The sequence below is a fragment of the Thamnophis sirtalis genome, unplaced genomic scaffold (genome assembly GCF_051295495.1).
Source record: "Thamnophis sirtalis isolate CommonGarterSnake01/CBP01778 unplaced genomic scaffold, rThaSir2_p1.2 scaffold_2, whole genome shotgun sequence".
NCBI classification, from domain to species: Eukaryota; Metazoa; Chordata; class Lepidosauria; order Squamata; family Natricidae; genus Thamnophis; species Thamnophis sirtalis.
In genome coordinates this window covers 67806351-67832814 of record NW_028261382.1, presented here as the reverse complement: position 1 = coordinate 67832814, position 26464 = coordinate 67806351, and the positions used below count along the sequence as shown (strand labels likewise).

Genomic DNA, 26464 nt, shown 5'->3' with positions numbered 1-26464 from the left:
AAACAAGTGATAAGTAGTCTTGAATTATATACACAGTCTATGATACAACACGTTGGTTTACAGATGCTCAACTCACAATTCACCATGCAGACAGGTAACTAACATACAGTGTAGCCACCATCCAATATACAGTATTCAACTCCAGTAACAAGCACGGAGAACATACAGGAACAACCAGGAACAAACAGTAGTAGTTCCTACTCCCTTTTATGGCTGATTAAAGCAACAGCATCCAATCGTATCTCACTTGAGCATTTAAAGTGGCAGATACATTATTTCAATCATGGCTTATATCTATATAAATAAAAATGTAATGGTTGTTTGTTCAAAATCGCTAATCTCCGAAAGTTCTTCGCCGATTGCTTTGAAATTTTGACACAATGTTGCATTCGAATACATGAATGTTTTTATATACATATATTATATAGATGTCACATTTGTGACAGGTAAAAACATGATTTTTTGTAAAAACGTGCTTTTTTTAAAACCAGCACCATCTGGTGGACGTAAAAGCAACACGCTATACTAAATATTTCATGATTCCATTTCAATGTTTCCAGCGCCATCTGGTGGACGTAAAAGCAACACACGCTATACTAAATATTTCATTATTTTGTAATATGTTTTTTTAATGTTGTACGCCGCCCTGAGTCCTTGGGAGAAGGGCGGCATATAAATCCAATAAACCAAACCTAAACCAAACCATTCCATTTCAATGTTTCCGATTGCATTGTTATTTTCATAGATTTCAATTTATTTTCATTTTGATTTAATTATTTTGTGTGACATTGCGTTGGAATTGAGCTGTGTCGTTTATCATAGCATTCATTTAGTGAGTATAATATATTCGGAACAGTTCGGCCTCTCTCCAGGTTCGTCCCGACGGTCCCTTTATATGTGTGGCTGGGCTGCAGCCGCACCCTTTCCCCTTTCCGCCCCTCCTCTGACGAGCTTCGGCCATTTCCACCAAGGGGATCCTCCCCCTCCCCTCCCACCGGGCCTTTGCTATCTGCAGTGGGGCACCACCTACGCCATCCCTCGGTTGCCTCCCCCCCGGCCTTAAGCCGGCCCACCCCCGGCCAGCCCAGCGGAGCTCCAGAGGAGGCGGAGCGTCTCCTCAGCAAGGCTGGCCACGCGCACTCTCCACCTCCTCTCACAGTGAGCCAGCTATGGCCTCGCCAAGCCAGCTCCAACGGGGCAGTGGTGGCAGTGTCAGCCTGAGGTGCAGCAGGGCTGGGGCGGCCCCTGGGTGCCTGGTGAGGCGGCACACTGAGGACTTCTCCTCCTCCAAGATCCTGGACATCTCACTCTCCTGACCCACCGACTTGGGGGAGCCCGAGCGCAGCTCCTCTGAGGAGATGCTCAACAACTTCCACAAGGTCAACAGCCCCGGCGCCATCTCCCCCAACCAGCCTCGCCCGGCCCAGCAGCCCCGAGTCCTGACCAACGGCAGCACCCACCTGCCACCCCACTACGCCCAGTCTGGGCAACGTATGTATGTGTGTGTGTGTGTGTGTGTGTGTGTGTGTGTGTGTGTGTGTGTATGTATGTATGTATGTATGTATGTATGTCCAACCCAAGATTTAAGATTTCATCTCTAACATGTGGCCTGTCCAGGGTTAAGCAGAAGGGCTGGCATGAAACATGCGCTAGAGTAGGGGTCTCCAACTGTGGCAACTTTAAGCCTTGCGGACTTCAACACCCAGAATTCCTCAGCCAGCTATGCTCCCAGGAATTCTAGAAGTCCAGATGTCTAAAAGTTGCCAAGTTTGGAGAGCCCTGCTCTAGGGCAAACTGTCACCACATATGGGGTGCTTCAGAAGCTAAGAACAGTTTCACTGGATCAGGCCAAGGACCCTGTTAGGCCAGCATCCTGTTTTTCATTATGGCTGACCAGAATCCCTGGGGTGTCCACCAGCAGGAGATGGCCAACCCCCTCCTCCCACAGAGCTCTGTGCCAGCAATAGGCATCCGGGGACAGGCCAGTAACATGGAGGCTTCCAGGTCAATAGCCCAGGAATTCATCCTGTCCCTCCAGGCAGACCAGACCAGGAAATCAATTCCCCCGAAAGGCTAAAGCTGCTTTGAGAGTAGGATTGCCAGGAAAAGCAGCCTTTCCATCAACCCTTTTGCTCAGCATATCATTCTCCCAAGCCCTTCGTGCTCCTGTTGGGTTGCCAATTCCAAAAGCATCCTCCTTGTTAACACACAATACTACCAATTCACACCATTCAAAAAGCACTCCCAACCACCACCACCACCACCCCCTCCTCCTCTGCCCTCTTAGATGATCAAAGGCAGGTGCTTTAATTAGGCACAGATCTTTCTAGTGTTTCATGACATTAAGCCCGAAACCTCAAGGTTACTACATCATCCCATGTCCATCAGGTTACTTGGCCCCACAACCACACCTTAACTCCCTTTCAGGGAATTAACATAGTCCCAGAGATGGACTTTGTGATCCAGGGCCAGGAATTACATAGGAATGTAGCTCATCTCCAAGAGCTGAAAAAACAATGATAGATGTCATAACCTCCTCAAAGCCTAGAAATAAAGAATGAGGGATCTCGTTGACTTGAATCTCTCCAGATGCAAAGGACCTCCCTTGTTCCCTTTAAGACAGGATGGGAACCATGGCCATTTTATGATTTGTGGACTTCAGCTCCCAGAATTCCTGAGCCAGCATGGCCCTTTTACGGCTGGCTCAGGAATTCTGGGAGTTGAAGTCCACAAGTAATAAAAGGGCCCTGCTTTAAGAAGACTAGTCTTAAAACAACTTATTTGCTTGAATTTCTTAAACTACATTTCACCAAATACAGAAGAAAAGCAAATTCAGGAGAAATACCTCTGAGACAATACAACAAGCAGTAAACCATCTCTTTATATTAAAAATAGTATACATTTCTCAGACTGTAATACTTTAGATAATATTTCTCTTTTTTGTCTTTCTCACTGACAATTGTAAGTCCGGCATGTTACGCATCAGGTGACCGACTTGTCTGTCTGAACTCTGAATAATGGACAATACCTGAAGACAGCAGAAGAGAAGAGAAGGAACTGGGGAAGATCACAAAATACAAAGACCTGCAAATAGAAACAGAGCGACTGTGGCAATAGCAGTAGACTTAGCAGTAGACTTATATACCGCTTCATAGGGCTTTCAGCCCTCTCTAAGCGGTTTTACAGAGAGTCAGCATATTGCCCCCAACAATCTGGGTCCTCATTTTACCCACCTCGGAAGGATGGAAGGCTGAGTCAACCCTGAGCCGGTGAGATTTGAACCGCTGAACTGCTGATCTAGCAGTAGCCTGCAGTGCTGCATTTAACCACTGCGCCACCTTGGCAAGAGAAACAAAGGTAGTACCAGCAGTCATAGGCACACTGGGTGCAATCTTAAAACAACTGGAACACCATTTGAACATTATCAGCATTGACAATTTCACCTCAGTCAATTACAAAAGGCAGCTTAATTTGGAACAGCTTACATCCTGCAACAATACTTTTAAAACCGTAAAACTTCCACACCTGCCTATCCCGGGTCCTTAGGAAGGACTTGATAGGCAGACAAAAATGGCAAATCCGGTCTGAACCTCTGTCTTACTGTGTGATGAAACAAATATCTCTTAATATTACAATTCCTAACACAGTGCCTAAAAACTGTTTCCAACAGCCCAAACTGCAAAATCCATAAAGAACTGCAATTTCAACAAAAATAGAAGTTAGTGAGTTTCTTTGATGGGCTTAATAAAAACATTGCTAAAATACAGTCATATCATTTGACTTTAACCTAAACTACTGGCAAAAATAGAGACTGTGCTCTCTACCTATCATATCAATACAAGGAAACTGTTCTTATACACAGCAAGTAACAGAATAAATGCTAGGAAACATTCTCCACTACACTTGATTTAAGCCAACTTCATTGCCAACTGCAAGCAATTGATGGCAAGAAGCTTCCCAGCTATAAGGGCAGAAAGGGGATGAACCACCTGGCTGTTCCAACAATCTTCCTAGGGATGAGAATCTGTCTGGGGTCCTTTGGAAATATCTCTATGAGAGTCTATGCAATGCGACAACTCTCTCAAATGGAAGTTGGGGTTTTCTCCAGGATTTCCACAAAACTTCTAATAGGGGATAGATGCCAATCAGCTCTCTCCTTCTGCTGCGGTCTGAATAACCTGTGCTGGTCCCTTTGAGCCAGGATCGATAAACACCTACAGCCAGATTTCACAAGGGGAACAGAAGATGTATTGTCCAGGAGAGAAAATCTCAGACTTGCAACGTTACAGATTTGGGAGTCAGCAAAACCTCTGTCAGCTCTAGCAGGCTCACAAAATAGCTCTTGAGTCAATCCAGAATGGAGTTTTAAAGTCAAAGGAAAGAAAGCTGCCGAACCTCTCCTCTGGACCATGGTCTACAGATGGGGAAGGCCCTTGGGGAAATTGGGAACCAAGTCAAGGACCCCAAATAACCCCTCCTAACACTACCACCAAAGGGGACGGATGTTCTTCTTACAACCTGTGTTGAGGCTCCACTCCAGACGATATAGACAAGTATAAACTCATCTCAAAATTCCTTACAAAGGATCGAGGACCCAATGTGCATGAAGATTCCCCACCAAAGCCTGTTCTCCAGCTTGAACAAAGCATTTGTGATGAGAAGATTAGATACAACCTCTTAACTAAATCACCCTCATGTGTGTATATATATATATACGGGTTACATCTGATTTCACCAAAGACCCTCTGGGGAAATTATCCAACTATATCAGTTGGAAGCTTCTTATCTAAGAGTTTATTTTAGAGACTCTGATTTACCGGATAGGAGGCAAGAGGTACCTCCAATGTTAGCCATAGCAGATGAGCCCCCACGCTTTGACAGGCCTTCTCTAGAACCAGGGTCTGCCCTATTTAGATTACAAGCTACAAGGGATAACATCTGTTTGCCTTAGGCTGACAAGCTAATTTCACTTGTTAGAGACTTCAGGGTGGAATGTGCTACAGCAGACCAATTAGCTGGGTGCCATTCATTTAAAGGGATACAATCAAAGGAATGATTGCAAAATGCAAAGCGAGGCAAAGTTTGAAGGGCTTAAGCCAGGGGTCCAGCTGGCTGGAGAATTCTGGGAGTTGAAGTCCACATGTCTTAAACTTGCCGAGTTTGGGGACCTCTGGCTTAAGCACTCTTCAAAGTTTAATGGTCCCAGGGCTCTTCAACGTCTTCATGAATGATGATGGGGTTGAAGAGATGCTCATCATACTGCAATCAATTTTGGTCCCATACTTCAAAAAAGATGTTGAGATTTTGGAAAAAGTTCCGAGAAGAGCAACTAAGATGATTAAAGGCCTGGAGACTAAAACATACGAAGAATGGTTGCAGGATTGGGGTCTGGGTAGTCTAAAAAAAAAGAAGAGTTAGGGGGGACATGATAGCAGTATTCCAGTATTTGAGGGGCTGCCACAAAGAATAGGGGGTAAAATTTTTCTCCAAAGCACCAGAGAGCAGGACTAGAAGCAACATGGAATTAATGTATTTTTCGGAATATAAGACGCACTGAAGTATAAGATGAAACAAGGTTTTGAAGAGGCAAATTTTTAAAAAGAAGCTAGGTAGATAGAGGGATAGAGAGGGAGAGAAAGAGAGAGAACTACAGTAGGTAGGGAGAGAGAGAGAGTAGTTAGGTAGGTAGATAGAGAAAGGGATAGAGAGAGAGAGAAATATAGTAGGTAGGTAGGAAGAGAGAGGGTGTAGGTAGGTACGTATGTAGATAGAGGGGGGGGAGAGAGACAGAGAGAAATACAGTAGGTAGGGAGAGAGAGAGAGAGAGAGAGAGAGAGAGAGAGAGGTAGGTAGGTAGGTAGGTAGGTAGGTAGGTAGGTAGGTAGATGTTTCCAGGTGTATTTATCCATGTGCTGGAGAAGGAAATCGCTGACAATCTGCAGCACCTAAGACTTTGTTTCTGCTGGCACAGCATTTGATCAATGTAATTCTCATCAATCAGTTAAAGAGCTTTCCAAAAGGGGAAAAAAACTTTTTGCACTCTGCAAACCTCCCAAAAACAGCCTGCTTTTTGCGAAAATGGGCCCGTTTTTAAAAAAGGCATGAATAGCCTTGGGGGGGCTTGCAGAGTGCTTGGGGGGGGGGGGGGCAAAAACAAGCAAAAAATGGGCCCATTTTGTGTCAAACAAATTGCATGGATAGCCTTTAGGAAGCTTATAGAGTGCTGCTGGGGGCAAAAAACAGCCAGTTTTTTGCTCATTTCTGCCCTCCCCAGCCCCCAGGAGCTCTCTGAAAGCCTCCATAATGTTATGCATGGCCATTATAGTGAAGGGGGCGGGGTTATGGAGGCAAAAAATGCTGTATTCGGTGTATAAAATGCACCCAGATTTTCAGCCTTTTTTTTTTGAGGAAAAAAGCTGCATCTTATACTCAGAAAAATACGGTAAGGAGGAACTTTGTAACCATTAACCAGTGGAACAGAAGTTACCTTCAGAAATTGTGGATGCTCCATCTCTGGAAGTTTTTAAGAAGAGACTAGACAGCCACTTGTCTGAAATAGTCTAGGGGTCTCCTGCTTGAGCAGGGGGTGGGAATAGAAGACCCCCAAGGTCCCTTCCAGCTCTATTCTATTCTATTCTAAATTCTAATTCTGTGGATGTGGGGTGTAAGAGGGAGACGGTGCATTCAAGGGAAATAAAAGGCAACACAGCCCACATACCTTATGTGAGAGAAAGAGGGTGAATGCGGTCCCTCCCTAATAGTTCCCACAGTGTATGGTAGACGCAGATAGTAGAGTCCTTAGTCTGGCGAGATTTTGTCTACAGGTGTGAAACCATAAAGAATGCTGCTTGGAATAATCAATATGTGTCATTCTTTGCTTTGGGCCTGACAGGATAACACAAAGGTTGGGGAAATTGCTAACATTTTGGAAGATACATTCAAAAGTATCCTGACAGACTTGAGCACTGGGTCCTATCCAACGAGGTGTAGTTCAGTGGTGAGAAAAATTTAACTCTTGCACTTAGGCACGAAAAACCAAACACACAGGTATAAGACTAGGCAGCCCCGGGATGAACAGTAGTAACTGTGAGAGAGATCTGGGTGTCCTAATGGGCCACACCTTAGTGTCAAGCTCATGAGAAGTGATAGTACCACTCTATAGTGCACTGGTGAGGCCACACTTGGAATACTATGTTTAGTTCTGATCATCATAATACAAAAAAGATGCTGAGATCCTAGAAAGAGTGCAAAGAAGAACAATAATAACAAGAGGTCTAAATACTATGAAAAATGGCTAAAAAAAGCCTGAGGGGAGACCTGATAACCACTGTCCAATCCTTGAAGGGGTTTTCACAGAGATCAATTTATTCTTCCTAGGCAAGAGAACAAGAAGCAAAGGGTGGAAGCCATTAGAGAGACCTAACCTGGAAATAAGAAGGGATTTCCTAAAAGTGAGATCAGCTGGTCTCCCTGAGTTGTGGATCCCACCCCCTCTTGAACCACAAGTTCTCTAGCAGTCGATATGCTTTTAGATATCAAATGCATGCAAATGCACACAAAGCACAATATCATGTCAGTTTTCAGGTGTTGGTGTGGTTTTCAAAACAGAACCCCTGCTGATCTAGAGCAGGGGTCTCCAACTTTGGCTACTCTGAAGTCCAAGGTTTGTGGACTTCAACTCCCAGAATTCCCCAGCAATGAGGCTCCTCGATATTTATGATCCCACCACAGCTCTTCCCATCAATCATTTTTCTTGTAGGCTTCCCTCTGTAGGGTTTTTACAGTGAATCATCTGAATGGTCCTTGGAACTGAGGTTACACGTGTAAGCAAAAACTGCAGCGATCTGCAGAAAATATTTCCCTGTCAGCTATTCTTTGCTTGCAGTGTTCCCAGGTATCAAGGGCACGGGATGATACAAAGTATAATTTGTAACATTCACTCATTTGATAACACTTGATTCATTCAGTGTGTGAGAACATGCACATTCTCAAGAACACCAATAATGTAAGGACTAACCAATTATTGTGCCTTGGAGACTTGTTAGCCAATAATGATATAACACGTAAAGTAGGTAGAGCTCAAAGAAGCTGAAAACACTATAAGAATGAAGTTTCATGATTAATAATTTTGCTGTTGATTCTTATGTTAATTCTGGATGCTCAATAAACTTTGGTTGATTCAGCTATCTGTGAGTGGATTACATTCTTTTCATCTCCAGCCTCGGGACCCTAAATGCTACATCCCTCCATCCTGAAAAGCTCCTGCCTCAACCATCATTCAATCCGCCCTACCTAGAGGAAGTCCTCAACTTACAACCACAAGAAATTTTAGTTGCTATTGGAAGGATATGGGAGAATTGAGAAGAGGTTGGAAAGACTAGTCTTCCTCACAGCAAAAGATGAAGGGATTTGAGCCCCAAAAAGTAAAGGGGAGAATGAAGACATAGAAGTTAAAGTCAAGACAATAGATGAATTTATTAATGGAGCAAATGTGGGTGAAAGTGGAAAGAAGGGAATATGAAAAAGGGAATTCAACGAATTGGAGCTCTACCCCAGATTCCAAGATACAGAAGGAAAAAAAATGGTAATGATGATGGACTTAAGAATAGAAATCTTTTCAGATGCAAGATTGACAAACAAAGACAAGCTAATTTTAGTAACAGCTGGAGGGCAACAAGATTACCTAAGAGATCCTTCAAGCAACAAAGTGCGGAGAGAAGTCTATAAAAACCTTATAAAGGAGATAAAAAGAAGACTGACACCACAATTGGCAAGAGAGATAAGACTGTTTTGTTACTGGAAAGATACTATAATAACAATAATGGAATGATAATGAATACAGCTTAATGATATATACATGTACTGGCAAACTAGTAAAAGAAATTTGGATATAAATTGTAAATTGAGATCTGGGAAAAAGACCTATAAATTTTATTAACAAATTTTTATTTAGATCTTGTCATAAAGGTGTAAGGTTTTTTTGGGGGGGAGGGGGTCTGACGAGAGGAGATGGGACATAAATAGTAAATGATTTTTAGCCAATTATAATAACAAGGAAATGTCAATGGACATTGTTTAACAATATATACATGCTATGGTATTGACAAAAGTAACTTGGATACAAATCCTAAACAGTGAGTTGTGGAGGGGGAGAAGGGGGGGGGAAGGTTTAGAAACTTTATTAATTGACTTGTACTTAGAAGATGTCATAAAGGTGTAATGTTATTGGAGGATTTTTTGAAATAGCTAATGAATGCCATTATGTGGTTGTGTCTTTATGAATGATTTGAGGTAAAAGCACATTCAAATAATTGTAGTCAATGAGAATTGTGGTACATTGGTAGTAAGATATACAAAGATTTTTGATTTAAAGTGTATAATTTAATATGAACTATAAGTAATGACTGTGGAAGAAATGCACGAAAGTTATCTGTAACCAATCGACATGCTTTCTACAAGATGTAATGAAGGATGATTATTTTTTTGTGTTTTTGTTCAATTAAAATAAAAAAACTTTTTTTTAAAAGAAATTTTAGTTGCAATGCGGCCATTCAGTGAGTCACAAAGTGGCCAAACCCAATTTTGCAGGTATTTCTTTTACTACTGTCATTAAGCAACTCACTGGGGCGTTAAATGAATTACATGGTTGTTAAAGGAATCTGACTACTCCACCCCCCCCCTTCCATTGAATTTGCTTGTCGGATACTGGCTGGGAGGGTTGCAAATTGGGGTCATGTGACTGTACAATACTACAAGAAGTGTAAAATGTGGGTGCCTGAATTGCAATCACATGATGGTGCATAGAAAGGCTGCAACTTTGCGAATGGGTCGTAAGTCCCTTGTCAAGGCCACTGAACTTTGTAACGTTGAATCATCGTTAAAGAAATGGTCACAGGTCAAGGGCTACATGTATGGCCATCCAGGTGAAGTGGCAGAACTCTGCTGATGCACAGGAAGCAGGTGGAACAGGCAAACTCTACATCAGGGATGCCAAACTCGATTTCATTGAGCACCGCATCAGGGTTGTGTTTGACCTCGGGGGGGGGGGGGTGTCAACTCGATGTCACTTGTGTTGGGGCGCCTGTGGTGGCCCAAGTGCTTTGCCAGTGAAAATGAGCCCCCAAGCTTCATTTTTGGCTGTGATGGCCATCCACAGCCCTCCCAAGCTCCATTTTTGCTGGCAGAGGCACCCTGGGCCAGTCGTTCACTGTTTCCATGGTGGTCCCGTGGGCCAGATCTAAGCACCCTGCGCGCCAGATCCGCCCCTGGGCCTTGAGCTTACCACTCCTGCTCTCCATGTATAATTCTCTATCTATTGAATTCTATAATTCATCAAACTCCAGGGTCCCCTGCAAGGCTCTTGAGGATTTGAGGGGTGGGTGGAAGGGGATGAAATTCACATGTGAAGCCTGGGGGCGGGGGGAATGGGGCTGGCTCTCTTACCTTGATTGCTTGGCCGAAGAAACCTTTGCCCAACACCTCCCCGTGGATCAAGTCACAGGGGCGGAAGATCTGCTGGGAACCGCTGGTGGAGGAGCGAAGGGATTCTGATCGGCTGATGTCACGGCTCAGGATGAGCGGTTCCTTGGGGGAGCTGGGCCCAGGGGACTTGGAGATGCTGTTGCTTCGCCTGGAATACAACACACATTTAGGAGGGGACTCCAGGTACCATCTGCAGCCTCAGTGCTCGGAGCAGACTTCCAGACAAGAAGAGCACCTTCACAAACAACATGGAGAACTGGCTCCATACAGGAGCAGGATAGACATTCTTGAGCCAGACCAGGATCCCCCTCCTTTTAATCCTTTGAATAAGGGTCATTTTGCCCTAATCCTTTCCTTAAACTGGCCTCTACAGGAGGATTAGATCAATTGTTTCTTTATTTAGCCCAGGAGGAAATTATGACAAAGAGAGATAAACACACAATTAATCCAATTAATGAATTGATACTAAATATCTCTTTCAGCCCAGAAAAAGTAGACTAGGAAGGTTCTTCCTCCTTAACGGCAATTTACTTTAGGATTTTCTGTTGTTCCTTAAAAGGAAGAGAATCACATTAGCCTGTAGTAGCCAAAAGTCAGACAATCTGGTAGCACCTTTTTAGACTAACAAAACATATAAACTTTCACCAGCTGCCGCTCCCTTCATTGTATGCATAGACTGGCTCAGTTGATGTAGGGTTTAAATTGGGATGAGGTGGAGGGAAGAATGGTTGGGCAGATTACATCAGAGACAGATTACAAGAACTGTATCAGTCAACAGATGTGAAGTCTTAAAAATAATTATGTTTGTTGAAAGACTTTCCAACGTAGATTGAAACTTGTCTTTTGGTCAATTGTTCTGGCCAAATTTCTATTTCCAAAATAGCTGTCCTGTTTCTCCTACACAGAACCCAGAGGAGAACTGCCAGCAAAAGTTGGCATTAGAAGAGTAGGTGATCCTGTGGGCATCTAGTCTTATTTGTAAGGTTGCTGGGCTCTGGGATGGGGCTGGTGGTGTAAATGGAGACCTGGATTTATTGGAGGGTCGTGTTAACTTCTTGTTGTTTCTTGTTGCTGGTGAGAATCTGCTTCCGGCTGTGTGGTGCTCTGCATGCAAGTGTGGGCCTGACACTTAGGACCTGTGAAAGGGCAGGGTTATGGTCAGGTATGACTCTGGTGCAGTATTCATGGGTTTGAGTGGTTTGAGCTATGAAATGCAGGTGACCACCAACCAATAGTATTCTGTTACTCTGTTTGGTATTCTGTCCTGTATGAGATAATACACAACTGTATACTTTGTGCACAACCAATTGCTCTACCCAGCAAAGGGGTCCAACCTTGGTTACTTTAAAAGTTGGGAACTTGAACTCAACACGGTTGGCTGAGGAATTATGGGAGTCTGTGGATTTCATCTCCTGCTATACAGCATCCTTCTTCCAAAATTTCTTACAATAACCGAGTGGGGCAAGTTGAGTTGAAAGATTTTAAGTGGGCCCAGAATCCCCCACAGAGCTTGCAGATGGACTGAAAGCTTTCTAGTCTTATTCAAACACTTAAGGTACCCCACTATTCCTGCTGGGTCTTCAGGTAACTCGGCCTCCCCCCATTATGACTCAGGTCTCTGGCATTCAAGTCATTTCTACCCAAAGAAATTTGACCTTCATGGCAGTGGTTCAGATGCTGACTGGGGAATTCTAGTAGCTGATTATCTATTATTTCCTTTATTTTCTATGTGCTAATTAGTTAGGAGCCACGGTGACACTGTGGTTAGAGTGCAGTACCGCAGGCTACTTCTGCTGACTGCCGGCTGACTACAATTTGGCAGTTTGATCCCGACAGGCTCAAGGTTGACTCAGCCTTCCATTCTTCTGAGGTCGGTAAAATGAGGGCCCAGATTGTTGGGGGTAAAATGCTGACCTTGTAAACTGCTTAGAGAAGGCTGGAAAACACTGTGGAGCGATATATAAGTCTAGGTACTATGGCTATTATCTCTGAAGTTTACTATAAGTGAGATCCTAAGTTTGATGCTTCTTGGGATCTCCGAGCAGTAGATTTATCACATATTATATCTTATAACATAATATAAGATATATCGCAATTATAACTAAATTCATAAGGAATCCCTTAAAGGTCAAATTTGGGATTCAAACAGCATTTTTAAATTTCTTGTACCTCCAATTGTTTTTACAAATGACCAGATGTACAAATAAAGTAATTGTTATACATTTTTCCTTTCTTAATATTGATATTGATTATATACCTCATGACCAATCAACTCTGGGAGTTGAAGTCCACAAGTCTTAAAGTGGCCAAGGTTGGAGACCCCTGCTCTAGAGAGCCAGAGATACTGTATCATACAGCCTTGCGGAAACTACCCAGTGGAGACAGTTCCAACATGTTCAGCAACATGATTAAAGCCTGAGAAATGAACACCAGGAAGCAACTCAGACTGAGTCCACCCTGAGCTGTAGGAGGGGAGGGAGGGAGGGAAGGGCAAACCCAATCAGTCTTTGGAGAATCTGTTACTAGAGCTCAGGTCATTGAAGCTGCATTCCAGCCTAACTGGCAGGGTCAGTTCCCTGCCTATGGCCACCTCCAAGGACGGTTATGGCTGGAGGGCAGCGCTTGCTTGTGCTCCACTTAGCAGCTGGAGATTAGCAGGCCATTCTGCAGTCCGGGGATGTTACCTGAGGGAGCGTCGCCGCAGGCTCCCTTCCAGGTTCTTCTTGAGCTCCAAGGCAGAAATACAAGGGGTGGAGGGCTTCTTATTGCCCCCGGACAGCCGGGAGTCCAGGCGCAACCGGTCCAAGCGCTGAGAGACTGGGTCATGTTCAATTAACAGCTGAAGGGTTTGATTCGTCTTGTGAATCAGTTCTTTGACCTGAGAAGTAAAGAGGGAATTGGGCCGTGCTGGGGAAAAGGCTTCCAAAACAACATAGCCACAATCTTCCTCCATCAACCTGGGATGGGGAAGGTTGGATGAAGGAGGCATTTCTTTGGCTGCTCATTCTTAAGAAGCAGCTGGGCTGAGTTTAATTAAAAGCATGTCTTGGCTGTTTAAGCCACTTTTCCTGATCAGGGCTCCTCTATTTATGTCATATAAATCTGAGCTGAAAATCAAAATAGCGTATGCAAGTTTTTCGACTGGCACTCAGGAAGACAAAAAAATACAGACATCCTATTGTTGTTTTAAAACACCATCTCAAGGAAGAAATCTTCTGAAGCCTCAGGCAAATCCCACAAGGCCCTTCAGCCAGCCTGCTCTTCTCGTCTCTCTCAGCACCTCTTCAATTTTTCAGAGGAAAGAAGGCCTTTCACAATTACTTAGAGAGGCTGAGGACATAGCGGGGGATGTCCCAAACCCAGCTCCTGCCCCAAGAGGCCTTAGGCGCCATCTCCGTTACGAGGCAGCAGGGAATAGGAAAGGCTGTTCAGAACATACCTCTTTGGTTTGTAGTGTGCGGACTGGGTTTCCATTGATCTCCAAGATTTTGTCCCCGGGGTGGATGGCATTTTGGACATCAGGGCTGATGTGCCTTCGGTTGACTCTGCACACGAGAGCAAAAACATGACTTGAGATCAGAAGAATCTGCCTCCTCCGTGAGTCTCTATGAGGGGCCACATAGCAATGGGGAGAGAGAAAAAAGCCATGCAAGCCACCTCTGAAGCCATTTCCTCCTAGGAACAAGCATAGGTAGTCCTTGCTTAATGACCTCTTTTTCAGTGACAGTTACAATAGCGATGGAAAATGGTGTTTAGGAACAGTCCCCGGTTACAGCTCTTGCAGGGCCTTCAGAGACACAAGATCAACATTTGGATGCTTCACAGCCCACTGTATTTATTATGACTGCAGGGTAGGCTTCAAGCCTCCTCCCTGATACTTCCCTACCTCTCTCCCTATCTTTGGGGACACCCCACACTCCATCACCACCTACCCCTGCCACGCCCAGCTGACTTTTGTTATCATCTTCCTCCTGCCCTCCTGCTACTGGGAGGGGCAGCAGTTGGAGCAGCTTGGAGAAAGATGGTAGTAAAGGGGGTGGCAGGGGGAGGGCAGTGATGGAAGTGCCAGGCAGCCAAAAGGGCAAAGATGCTCCCAGATGGGGTGGGGGAGGCGAAGTGCATCCTCTGGCCTTAAATTGTTATAAGCAGCCCAGAGTAGCCCCACAGTGAGATGGGCAGCAAATAAATTGTGATCAGTTTTGCAATCCCTTGATCATCTTTGTTACCTTTCCCTGAAACTACTTTGAAAGTCTTTTGTGAGGAGGAGTGTGGCATCACTTCTTCCAACTAAGAATTTTTTTCTCAAAGGTGGATGCCAGACTGCGTTGCATCTGCTGGTATCAGACTGATGTAAGAGTGAAACTGGGGTGAGGCAAAGATTATGCAGAGGCAGGTGAGACAGGACACAGGCGCCTTCTCAGTTAACAATGGCGACCTGTTGGAAATGTGTAGTATTTTAGTCCTTTTGAGGGATCCTCTTGGAAGAATTCCCGGGCAGAATGCTTTCAGCACAATGCCTCCGATTTCCAAGGTCCAAGGCTTTGGCCGTGAATGGCATTAGTACCACTGAGGAGATCAAAAGGGGCTGCTTTCTCAATGAAGGTCATCGCTCAAGGTAACAGGAGCCACAGGCATGGCAGAAGCTGGAATGAAAATGCAAAGCCCCACAACTATGAATTTGGATCTCTCAACACCTCGACCAGAGCAAAACCCCATGCAGTTAACAGAGCTTCCTACTCACTCCTTCACTTCCACTGTAGCAGCATAGGGGGAGCAGCCCCCTTCCACAGCCACAGCAAACCCCCTTTCGCCGTTGGTAGCTGCAGGCATGGAGAGAAGGGTCAAAGTGTAGGGCAGCTGCTCACAGAGAGGCTCCGCCGAGAGTCTTTCTAGCATTGGCGTCAGCACAAACTGGTTATGGCATTTACCACTGAAAAAGGAGAACAGAATTCTGCTGTTAGTTTAGACCAGAGGACAGAAAAGGCCGTGTGTGCTTTCCATGCTGTCAGCTAGGAAGCAGCCCATTGCTATGGTGCTGCTGGTTACAAAGACAAGGTCTACATTCAGACGGCATTGCTTCCAACATTCCTTCCCTGCCCTGAGGGTTATCACCCCACATAGGACCACGGTGGCCAGGAAGAGGGAAAGCATAAGATTTCAAGGCTACAGATCCAAGGGGCAGCTTGGCTTCTTCAATCCTGGCACAGGGACATGAAGAGCAGGACTGTCTCATGCAGCCTTTCCTTACTTGGTGGCTCTCCATGCCCCTAATGCCCACCCAGAGGGGTGGAGGACTCTCCAGGTGCCTCCCCCCTCTGGTGAATGCAAGGGGGGTGGGGGTGGACACACAACCCTTTCCTGCCATTCTCCCTTCTTGGTGTCAGGGCAGAGGAGGGAGGGCCAAGCGCAGGGCAGAAGACGTTCCTTGTCCCAGAGAGTCACCCAGACCCACGGCTGAGCATGGCCGCTTCTCCTTACCAGTAAAGAGCTGAGTGCTGCACCAAAGCGTAGCTGTCGCCATCTTCAATGATCACTTTACATTGCATGCACGCAAAGCACTCGGGGTGGTACTTGTACTCCCCAGCCACCTGCCAGGAAAAGGGACGTGCAGGATGGTCAGCAGGAAGAAACGTGAGGATGCTCTAGAAAGATGGAGTGAAACCCCAGAGGAGGCTTTGCCCTTTTCCTGAATGCAGCCTTAGCAGTTGCTGTCGAGCCAGAATTTTGCCACAAATCCCAGGTGTCTGAGGACCAGTCCTTGCCCGCTGTTGCCCAGAGCACACGACGGGGCAGATGCCTCCAGGGGAGAAGAGAGCAAGGGGCTGGTTGGTGACCCCTTGGTAAACTCTGGTTCTTCATGGTGGGGCTGGAAGGCAGCTGGCAAGGAGAGGCTGGGCTGAGGCGGAGGGGCCATCGCAACGGAGAGCAGGAAACGAGGAGCTGAACCTCAGGGCGGCTGCTGCTCTTGGGGGGAAAAGGCAGGATTAACAAGCCAGCACAAGAACCATGGACGGGTGGCTGATTCCAGGAAGGGAAATCTCAGGAACTGTCTGGGGGAAACTACCTTCCAGGCCCTCCTTGGCTTTCATCAAGCTTCTTGCTCACTAAGTAGCCTCCTACGGATCCTGCTGGGATCTGGGAGGGAGGCTGTAAACTGACCTGCCCTTGGCAGCCTTTCTTCCCCGCCTCGCACTGTGTCTCCAGGATGTGCCCTTGTGAAGGCAGCAGGGAAGCCGCCCTCGATCCCAGGAGCAAAGCAAAGCTAGAAAACCCTGGGAAAGGGAAGGGGAAGAGGACCTGGGGCTGCTTCCCGCCTCACCTTCTCCCTCAACTGCCTAAAATTGTTGTGTAGCTTCGAGCCACTTTGAAAAAAGAAACAACGCCAAGAGACTCGTCTACCCAGCTAAAGCATCCACCTGCTATATGGAGAGGGAGGAGGGCTTCCTCCATACTGCAGCTTGCCCCCAAGCAGGAGACGATGGTCTCAACCCCCCACCATGAAGAACCAGAGTTTACCAAGGGGTCACCAACCAGCCCCTTGCTCTCTTCTCCCCTGGAGGCATCTGCCCCGTCATGTGCTCTGGGCAAGGGCAGCATGGAAGCAAACTCTAGCTCACCTCTCCCCCCCGGCCCAAGAGGGCCCTCTGGTGGCCACAACCAGATTTCAGCCCTCAGCCAGTGTCCTCTGTGAATTCAAACCCCTAGGCCACTGGGGGCGAACATATGACATGCGTGCCAGAAGCGGCACGGAAAGCCATCCCACATGGGATGCGCAGCCTCACTAGTTCCTCTTCCATGTTCCTGTGCACACACGTGCACTGGTCAGTTGACCTTTGTGTGTGCAAGTCCACTGAAACCTAGAAGAGCAGCATTCTAGTGTACATACACGCACTGGCACCCAAACTTTTAGGTTTCCATCCTGTGCCATCACTGCCCTAGGTTCCCCAGGCCTGAAATGGGCTGCTTCTCATCACTTTTGAGACCGGAGACAATAACTAAAGCCCTCTGATGAGACTGGCAGTGGTTACAGTGCAGTTACTGCAGGCTACTTCTGCTGACTGCCGGCTGCCTGCAATTTGGCAGATTGAATCCCACCAGGCTCAAGGTTGACTCAGCCTTCCCTCCTTCAGAGTTGGGTCAAATGAGGTCCCAGATTGTTGGGGGCAAGAGGCTGGCTCTGTAAACCACTTAGAGAGGCTGGAAAGCACTGTGAAGCAGCATGTAAGTCTACATGCTACTGCTATTAAAATAAAAGTTTTCCTAAACCTAGGAAAACATAAGAAAACATGCCTTCCACCATGCAAGTGATGTGGCTTGCCATGCTCCCTAACTTCATGTTTCCCCCCAGAAGAGTCCTCCACCCCGACCCAAATAGGAAACCTGATTCCAGGAGACTCAAAAGCCATTCTTCCCACCCAGAGGCCCTCTGGCTTTTAATGGGTGGGGTTAAGGCTGAGGAATTCTGGGAGTTAAAGTCCACATACCTTAACATTGCCAAGGTTGAGAAACAGTAGCTTAAGGGATGTAATGAATGTGCCACTCCTTCACCCTCCCCCCTCCCCCCAAGTGTCCCTTCCTCCAATCTGGCACCCAATCCTGGAAAGGGCCAAGCATTTGAAGCTGTCACTCATCACTTGAAGCAATTTGGGGTTTTAAAATTCAATGTTGAGAGCAGTGGTGGGTTCCTACCGGTTTGGACCAGTTCAGCCGAACTGGTAGTGGTTTGGCATCTGGGTTGCTGGAAACAGCAGCGACCCAGGCCTGCCATGTGCCATCTTGTTTTTCACTTTTGCGCATGCGTAGAGCAGTTTTTATTGCACTGTGCATGCGCACACAGCATACATGAAGCGCATGAGTGGCACACCCATGAGCAAACCAGAAGTAGTGCCTGATGGAAATCACCCCTGGTTGAGAGGGTTAGAGTGATTCAGGTGATCCAATCCCCCAAGTGCCCTCAATGGCTCTCAGAGAGAGAGAGAGAGAGAGGGAGAGAGACTGCAAAGAAATGCAATCCTTCCGCACACACCCATCCTGCCAGAATCTATCTCTCCTCCCATCCCTGCACCATCCAGTCACAACTGAGGATGCTCCTTGGATGAGAAGAGAAGTGTCTTCTTCTTCCTCAAGGAAACAACAGTCCAGTTGCCTTTTGAAAAAGCAGCTTTGAGACAACTATGACAGAGGTGGGTTCCTACCAGTTCGCAACTATTCGGTAGAACCGGTTCGTCAAATCTACCGAACCGGTTAGAAGAGGTTCCACAGTGGACCCGGAAAGCAGGCCACACCTACAGAAGAGGTTCCAAATTTTTTTAAAACCCACCACTGGTCCTTGGATATGATTATTCTACACTATCATGCTCATATTTATAAAACTCAGTGCCTCTGTGAAAGGTAAGGATGACTACTGCGTTTGTGGTGCAATCAGAACATTGCGTGTGTTGAAGTTGTTTTAACGCAAACCAAAGATGCCTTTTAAAAAACAAGTTTACATCATATTCTTATGCATGCCAGTGCTGTGTGTGAGGTAATTTAAGGTGGTTCTGACAAGTGTCGTCAGCATCTTCATATCCGGTCACATGGGCAGCAAGCCACTCCCACAAAGGAGGCCACACCCACAGAGTAGGTTCGAACAATTTTTGAAACCCACCACTGAACTATGACCTGGATGACTGAGAATCTCAGTAGACATGTGGAGAGGATGCCTCCTCATGTGCTATTTCCTGAAAGACAGCACCTACTTTCTGGAAGATACGTGTTTATATACCAATCATGGAGAAGCCCATCGATCCCATCTCTGTGGCTAAGAAAGGCAATTCGCCTCTCCCGAAGGGAAGTCAGGAGTGCTAGCTGGCCATGCTGAGGAACAAGACTTACCATGACGGGCCCCGTCATCAGCAGCGAGCAGCCATGGCAAGACTCCCCAAACTTCCGCCAGTAGTCCTTGGGACAGTACAGCTTGGCATCTTTCTCGTAGTACCAGTTGGTGAGGAGGTCCTGGCACTCTGAGCAGCTGGCGGGGGGGGGGGGGGAAGAGGGCTGGATGTTTTATTTGCTGGACACCCTTTTAAAGTCACATTTTAAATTACTCTTACCCTCTTTTAATTTTTTTTACATTCAGCTTAAATGTTTTTAACATTTTATTTGTACATATGACCCATGATCCCTCTATGAAGGAGATGGACAGTTTCTAAATATGATGGATGGAATGAGATAGACAGACAGACAGATCTTATGTACTAATTCAATCCCCAATGTTGCTTGATTTTAGTGGGGGGTGATTTTATTATAGTAATTTATTATATGACTCTTCTTGATTAGTTTTATATGATGTTTTATATTGTGTAAGCCGCCCTGAGTTGCCATGTGTGAATAGGAGGCAATATAAATTCAATAAACGATAATAAATAAATAAATAAATAAATAAATAAATAAATAAATAAATAAAGAAAGAAAGAAAGAAAGAAAGAAAGGCCTGCAGTTCTTCCCATCTCTTTAACCTGGGAAAGAGACAATGAAGGAGAATCTAACAAGAAAGCCCAGGCTAGAGGCAAAGTGAGCCTTCCTGAACAATCAGGGCTTCTTTCCATCTGCTGGGGACTAAGAAGCTGCCAGGGATCCAAGGAATACCCCCAACCAAAGAAGAAGCATCTTTTGGAAGATAGGCCATGAGGAAAATGGCTCAGAACCTGAGCTCTATTAAAAAAAAACCTGGAGCAGCTGCTGTCACGCCTGAGCAGCAAGGAATGAGACTGGAAAACTCTAAGCTCTCATGGAGCAAGAAAATACCAAAGAAACCCAGAATGGAAACAAAAAAATAAATTCTTGCAGTGACTCTGAACACTTTGCGACAAACACTTAGGCCCAAGATCCTTGGCAAGATTGCAAAGCTGTCCCCCCCACCCCCAATTCATTAGCTTTGCAGCAAAGACCCATCTGTTCCATGGGGAGAGGGGGGGGAAGTACTTTGGCTTGTAGCTAGACTCTTGAAACCTTCCCAAGAGGAAACAGGCCGATGCTGGCCAGATCACAATGTTTCACTCACTAGGCATGCTTTCCCACAGAGAGCTCCACTCCCCCAACTCCTTCATCGTGCCACTGAACATGAAATCTGATCCCCGTCAGAAGTCTATCCCTCTGAAACCCTTTTTGTTTTTGGCTCCGGCTGGTCCAAGAACTGGGAACTGGATCCAGTTTCAGGGCAAACAGGGGGAAGGGCCTTTAAAGTAGCTTTGATCTACCAAAACATTTTGATGCAGGAGTTCCCCGGCACAGTTTTCCATATAGTATATATGTGCCTACCGAATGAGTTTGGAATTTCCACGGAGGAAAGAAATTATTATCCTGCCCCACACCGTCCTTTCTACTCCTCCTGGAATAGACAGCAAATTCACTGAAGGAGGCATCCCATTATTCTGGTCCTTCTACATTTACCTGAGGTTTCCAAGGAAGGTGTTTTGGGAGATGGGCCTCTGGTATCACTTTTCCTTATGTTCAGGGACATTTTTTAATTTACTTTAAAACAAGGTTCTATTGCTGCGTAAAAGAGAAAATCACTTCTGTCTACTCTAGCAGATGTAATGAACGGATTCAAATCTTTACGTGTTTTGCAATCTCAACTGAACTGACAAAACAGCATGTTACGTTCCAAGCCCAGATTCAAAGCACTCTGCACCTAAAGAAAACCAGTGGATAATTTGGTGGTTGCTTAGTAGCTGATTGACAGCTTCTGAGTATCAGCACTTCTTTATGAGTTCTTTATATTCTTCCCTGCACCTTTTGAGATGGGCAAGAAGAGAGAGAATTTGGAGAATAAGACATTGCTGCCTTCACTGAAAAGGCTGCCATGTTGGAAACATCGATAACAAATGGTTACCTCAAAGTCCACTAGTAAACCTGCTTACTGTCGCCCCCTTCAGTATCAAAAATGCTCTTCACCTTCTCAACTCACCTCAAGCCTTTTTCCAGATTGTTAGGAACACTTTGAAAGAGAGGGGGTTTCCCACCCATTTTGCCTCCTAACAATCTGGGGCTCATGGGGAATACAAAGGGAGGCATTTATGGACGCTAATATTCACAGATGCTACGTCCCACCAACCACTAATGTCTGGGCCAGGAATAATGGATCAGTGCTATATTCCAATAACATATTGAGTTCAATCAAGTATGGAGTTCATGTATAAAGTTGCAACCGTCTCTTCAGGAATAAATTATTACTTTCCACTTTACAGATTTACAGATTAACAGAGTTGGAAGGGATCTTGTAGGTCATCTAGTCCAAACCCCCGCCCAAGCAGGAGACCCTACACCATTTTTGACAAATGGCAGTCCAGTCTCTTCTTGATAGCCTCCAGCGATGAAGCTCCCCAAAGTATGAAGGCAACTTCTTTTCCACAGGTTGATTGCTCTCACTGTCAGAAAATTTCTTAGTCCTAGATTGCTTCTCTCCTTGGTTAATTTCCATCCATTGCTTCTTGTCCTACCTTCAGGCGCCTGGGAAAATAGCTTAACCCCCTCCTCTCTGTGGCAGCCCCTCAAATACTGCAAGATTGCTATTGGGCCTCCCTGGTCCTTCTCTTCTCATCTTTGCATCTGCTCTATGGACAGAAAACCCTACAACAGATTGAAGCAGGGAAAAGACACCTGCAGTTATCCTCCCTTCACCTGGCTTCCGAGCTAAGTAGGAGGACGGCTGATGGAGGGAAGGGCTTCCAGGCTCTGACATCGCTGTGTTCCCAAATGGTTGCCTCTCTTTGGGAACAAGATCTACTAGGCAGACAAGGAAGCGGGAAGGCACACTTACCAAAAGGGCTTCCTTGGAGTGACATAAGCCCAGGCAGACAAGTAGCTTCCCATCTCCAGAGCACTGGCCAAACCAGCTCAGCAGCAAACCTGTCCAACTGCGTCTATTCAGCCCCAGCAAGGGTGCCCTTCAGCTCCTAAAGTATTCGCACGGGAATGCCAGATGCTGGGCCAGCAGGGGCTCCTCGGTGGGCTTGCCCCAGCTCTCATGGTCTCCTTCCTCAGAACTACCCAAAGGGCAGCTCAGCTTGGAATTGTGCAGGAGGGCCAAGGTACTTGCAGAGGGGCCACCCAAGGAAGTCAAGACTGGCTGAGGCACCACGTTCCCTCCCTTTGCAGTTCTCCCGCGAGGGTGGAAGAGGAGGAGGAGCTTCCTCCAGAAGAGAGAGGTGGATACCTGAACGATTGGGAGGTAACAGCCGATCTGCAAAGGATGGGATTACAGCTGCGGAAACCCTGAGGGCAAAGGAGAAAGTTGCCTCCAAGAAAATAGAGGCCAAATCAAGCCGACAGCCAAAGTTTGCTATGATACTTAGCATTATTTTCCCCCCCTTTTTAATGTTGCTGAAAGTCTTTAAGAAAACAACAGTAGAAGACTATACAAACTCAGAAGACAAGAAAAATAAAGAGAGAATACAAAGTGCCAAATAAAAGAAAAAAGGGGAAAAATATGAAAAAATAGTGACTTTCAATCTTCACAATAAGCACAAATTTAATAACTTTGGTTAGCTTTGTAGGTGCTTCTGATAAAAATACAGACAGGCCTGCTACATGCACGTATCTCTCTTCTTTCCATAGCCCATCCTTTATTCATATGCAAACCCATAAATCATTATCATTTCAGTCTAGTATCAGTAAAACGTCCATAAGGGTTCTCAGGGTTTTACACTAATATGTCCTAGTTTAAGTTTGGTCAAAGAAACCAACTTTCTACTCCTTTTGCTTCTAGCAACCTTGATCATTATTCAGACGCCGTCACAGAATTCAATCTCTCTTCAGTTTTTCTTTTTCCCATCTTAAAAGTTTCTGGGATTTATCAATCCTCTTTCATAAATCCAGAATTCCATCATTTTCCAGGTCATTCTCTTGGCTTATCATCTGTATTTCCACTAACTGTTATCCTTACTTTGTAATTCCCCATATTTCCCCCCAGCATTTCAACAATATTTCTTTATATTCTCAAGAGTTATTTCTTTATATCTCAGCATCAGATGAGATTTCTTTCAACTCTTTATCCTGTTGTCTCAAGGGTGAAAGGGTTGCTAGGAGGCAGGCAGAGGAAACATAATGCTGCTAGCTCTCCCTGGGCTTCTCAGTAGCTTTTGACTATCAACCAAAAGACCCTTCTGGAAAGTTAAGCAAGGGGTCCTTGGCGCTCTCTGAGCTTGGTTAACCCAAGGAGCCCTCATTTCAACCCTGGGCTACAAGGATTCTCCTTTACATTGAAGTTGGAGCCGTAGGAAGTACTTTTGGATGGTTCCAATATAATTTGGAATATTATTTCCAATATTATTTAATTTAACTTCTTTGTGTTCATACTTGGAGTGGAAAGTATTTAGTAGACAGCTTATTTGCCTAACAACTGGTGATAAATCTATGGAAGGCTGCAGACCCCACTTCTTGAAAAATAATCTTCATGAAGCACATAATCTAGAAAGCACTCATGAATTGTCCTCATTGTTGGAGCATCTGTGAGAGCCTGATGGACCTAAGAACCCTTTATTAGAACAAGTGGAAATTCCAGCTACAGGACTCCTGGGACAGGGATACTGTACTACTATTTTGATGCTCCTTGTGTTGGGAATTTCCTATCTTGAATGCCGCAATGCATTTGTATTTGGAACCAGTTTTCAAAACCATTCCCAATTTGCAATGAGGTCAGAGTAGGGCTGAGGCAGCTCACTTGGAATGAGAGATCAGAGCCTGATTTCAGGGCTCCTCCAACTGCATGGAATTCTAGAATGTCTTTTCCACGAAAATTGTTAAGGTTCTTCATAGCACAGGCTTCCCCCCCCCCCCTGCTTGCATTCACCCAAACTGGCTGGGAGCTTTTCAGGGGTCTTCTTAAGGCCCTCCTGGCTATTGGTAAGGGTCTTTTCAGTCCCATGGTGTCCCAGTTCTGCAGTATCTTCTCCAGAGGAGAATACCATTAGCACCTAGATTAGTCTTGTCTACGGTATGTTTGCTTTGCAGGTTTCTGAATCTGCCTTAGCTTTAGGCTATTTTTATGCCTCAAGACTTTCCTTTGCTGTGGTGACTGCTTTTAAAAAATTATTATTGAAATTCTGCTTGATTTATAGAATTCTTTATTGACCAAGTGTGATTGGACATGCAAGGAATTTGTCTTTGGTGCACATAAAAGATATAAGTGATAAATCATGATCATAGCCATCATAAGTACATTCATCATGAATCATAAGATACAACACTTATCTCTTGTTGTGAGCAACTCAGGGGACTTTGCTATAGGAACAGGGTCTTGAGGGCTTTGAGATCCACACCCCACATCTCCATTTCCTCTGTTAAATGGTATCTCAGGGACAGCAAAATTGGAAACTTCCAACTATTTAGTGTCTGCTTGAATTCTATGTAAAAACCCATATGTTTTATTAGTCCTCTGTCGTCACGCGTCCTGGACCAGATTCCTCTTAGTGCTAAACAAAGGCTGAGGGCAGCTACTTTATTTATTTAGCATGTGACATCTACAGAGGTCATGCAATCACTAATATGCAAATGTTGGAGTCTAATTGCTACCTTTGTAGTTTTTGGCCTTGAGGAATGCAATATCGGTGTGTATAGACTTTTAGCTGCTCTATTAACACAGAACATTGCCAAGCAGGGGTAGACCATTGTGGAGGTAGTCTTTAGTTCATACCCCAGGGCATCAGTCCAAATTCATGCAAGGCCCAGTCACAGAGGCCAATCAGATGCCCTCCAGGAAACACCAACACAAATACACAACCTTCTCAACTGCCATCTCCAACTATGGAAGGAAAATAGAACCACCAGTGGCCACAAATATTCTCATCTTCAAGAAATCAGCCTTCTTTTTTTGAAAGTCGTCCATGCCCATCACAACTTCTGCTAGTAATGGATTTCGGAGATTATCTGTGTGGATATATGGATCAGGATTTATTGATGCCTGGAATCTCCTGCTTTTCAGTATACAATACAATAACAGAGTTGGAAGGGACCTTGGAGGTCTTCTAGTCCAACCCCCTGCCTAGGCAGGAAACCCTATACCGTTCCAGACAAATGGTTATCCAACATCTTCTTAAAGACTTCCAGTGTTGGGGCATTCACAACTTCTGGAGGCACGCTGTTCCACTGATTTATTGTTCTAGCTGTCAGGAAATAATAATATAATAGTACAATTAGGTAATTGTTACACATAGAATTCAGTCCTGGGATATAATTAAATGCTGTGTTTTTTCACCCTGGACCAGGTCGATTGTGCCATTCCAGGAGACAACCGGCCTATCAGGCTGGCCCGGTTGGGATGTTCTGCTGAGTTTGCACCTCCTCCCTGGATTTGGGTCCTGCTTCTCTTCTGAGATGGGAAGGAGCTTCTCTGCTGTACAGCACCAACACCGCACATCACCCCTGCAGTGCAGGCTGGGTCAGACTTTTATGTATATGTTGTCGCTGAGAGCTTCCTCGAAAGGCAACACACAATGTAAATGCAGGTATTCCGGGACTTGCAATTGTTTAGAGACTGTCTGAAGTTACAGCAGCTCTGAAAAAAGTGGCTTATGACTTTTTCACATTTACGACCATTGCAAGCATCCCCATGTGATCAAAATCCAGGCACTTGGCAATGGTCACGTATTCATAACAGTCACATTTGTTCTGAGCTCAGGTGATCTTCCCACTGGCTTCCAACAAGCAAAGGCAATGAGGGAAGCTGGATTTACTTAACTACTACGTGATTCTCTTAACAACTTCAGTCTGTCAACCCTGAAGCTGACCTGACTATCTTGGTTGACCAACCCAGCTTCAGTGTTGCCCCAATGAAGCTGAGGGATAGGGAGGGGGAAATTAGAGATAGCTGGGGTTTGTAGCCAAAATAAAATACTTTCCCTTGGGAACCAAGGATATTCTCACACCTGGACTGTGGCAGGAGGAGTGAGGTCACCAGGCAACCCGACAGTGTCTTGATTGGGCCATGCGACTGACTGACTGG

General features: G+C 45.4%; 1 protein-coding gene across 6 annotated transcripts in view; it reads right to left on the bottom strand.

Annotated features, from left to right (window-relative positions):
* The window catches only part of LIMK2 (LIM domain kinase 2), a 57156-nt gene that overhangs the window by 10120 nt on the left and 20572 nt on the right, over nt 1-26464 (bottom strand). For 3 of the 6 annotated variants that reach the window (XM_087705877.1, XM_087705879.1, XM_087705881.1), the window contains 6 exons: nt 19357-19492; nt 15961-16070; nt 15224-15412; nt 13922-14027; nt 13167-13360; nt 10444-10630 (listed from right to left, as the gene is read on the bottom strand). In XM_087705877.1, the coding sequence (XP_087562003.1) occupies nt 10444-10630; nt 13167-13360; nt 13922-14027; nt 15224-15412; nt 15961-16070; nt 19357-19492 (922 nt within the window). Of the gene's footprint in view, nt 1-10443; nt 10631-13166; nt 13361-13921; nt 14028-15223; nt 15413-15960; nt 16071-19356; nt 19493-22282; nt 22857-26464 lie in introns of those variants that run through there. The other 3 variants (XM_087705882.1, XM_087705880.1, XM_087705878.1) reach the window with 2 other exon arrangements.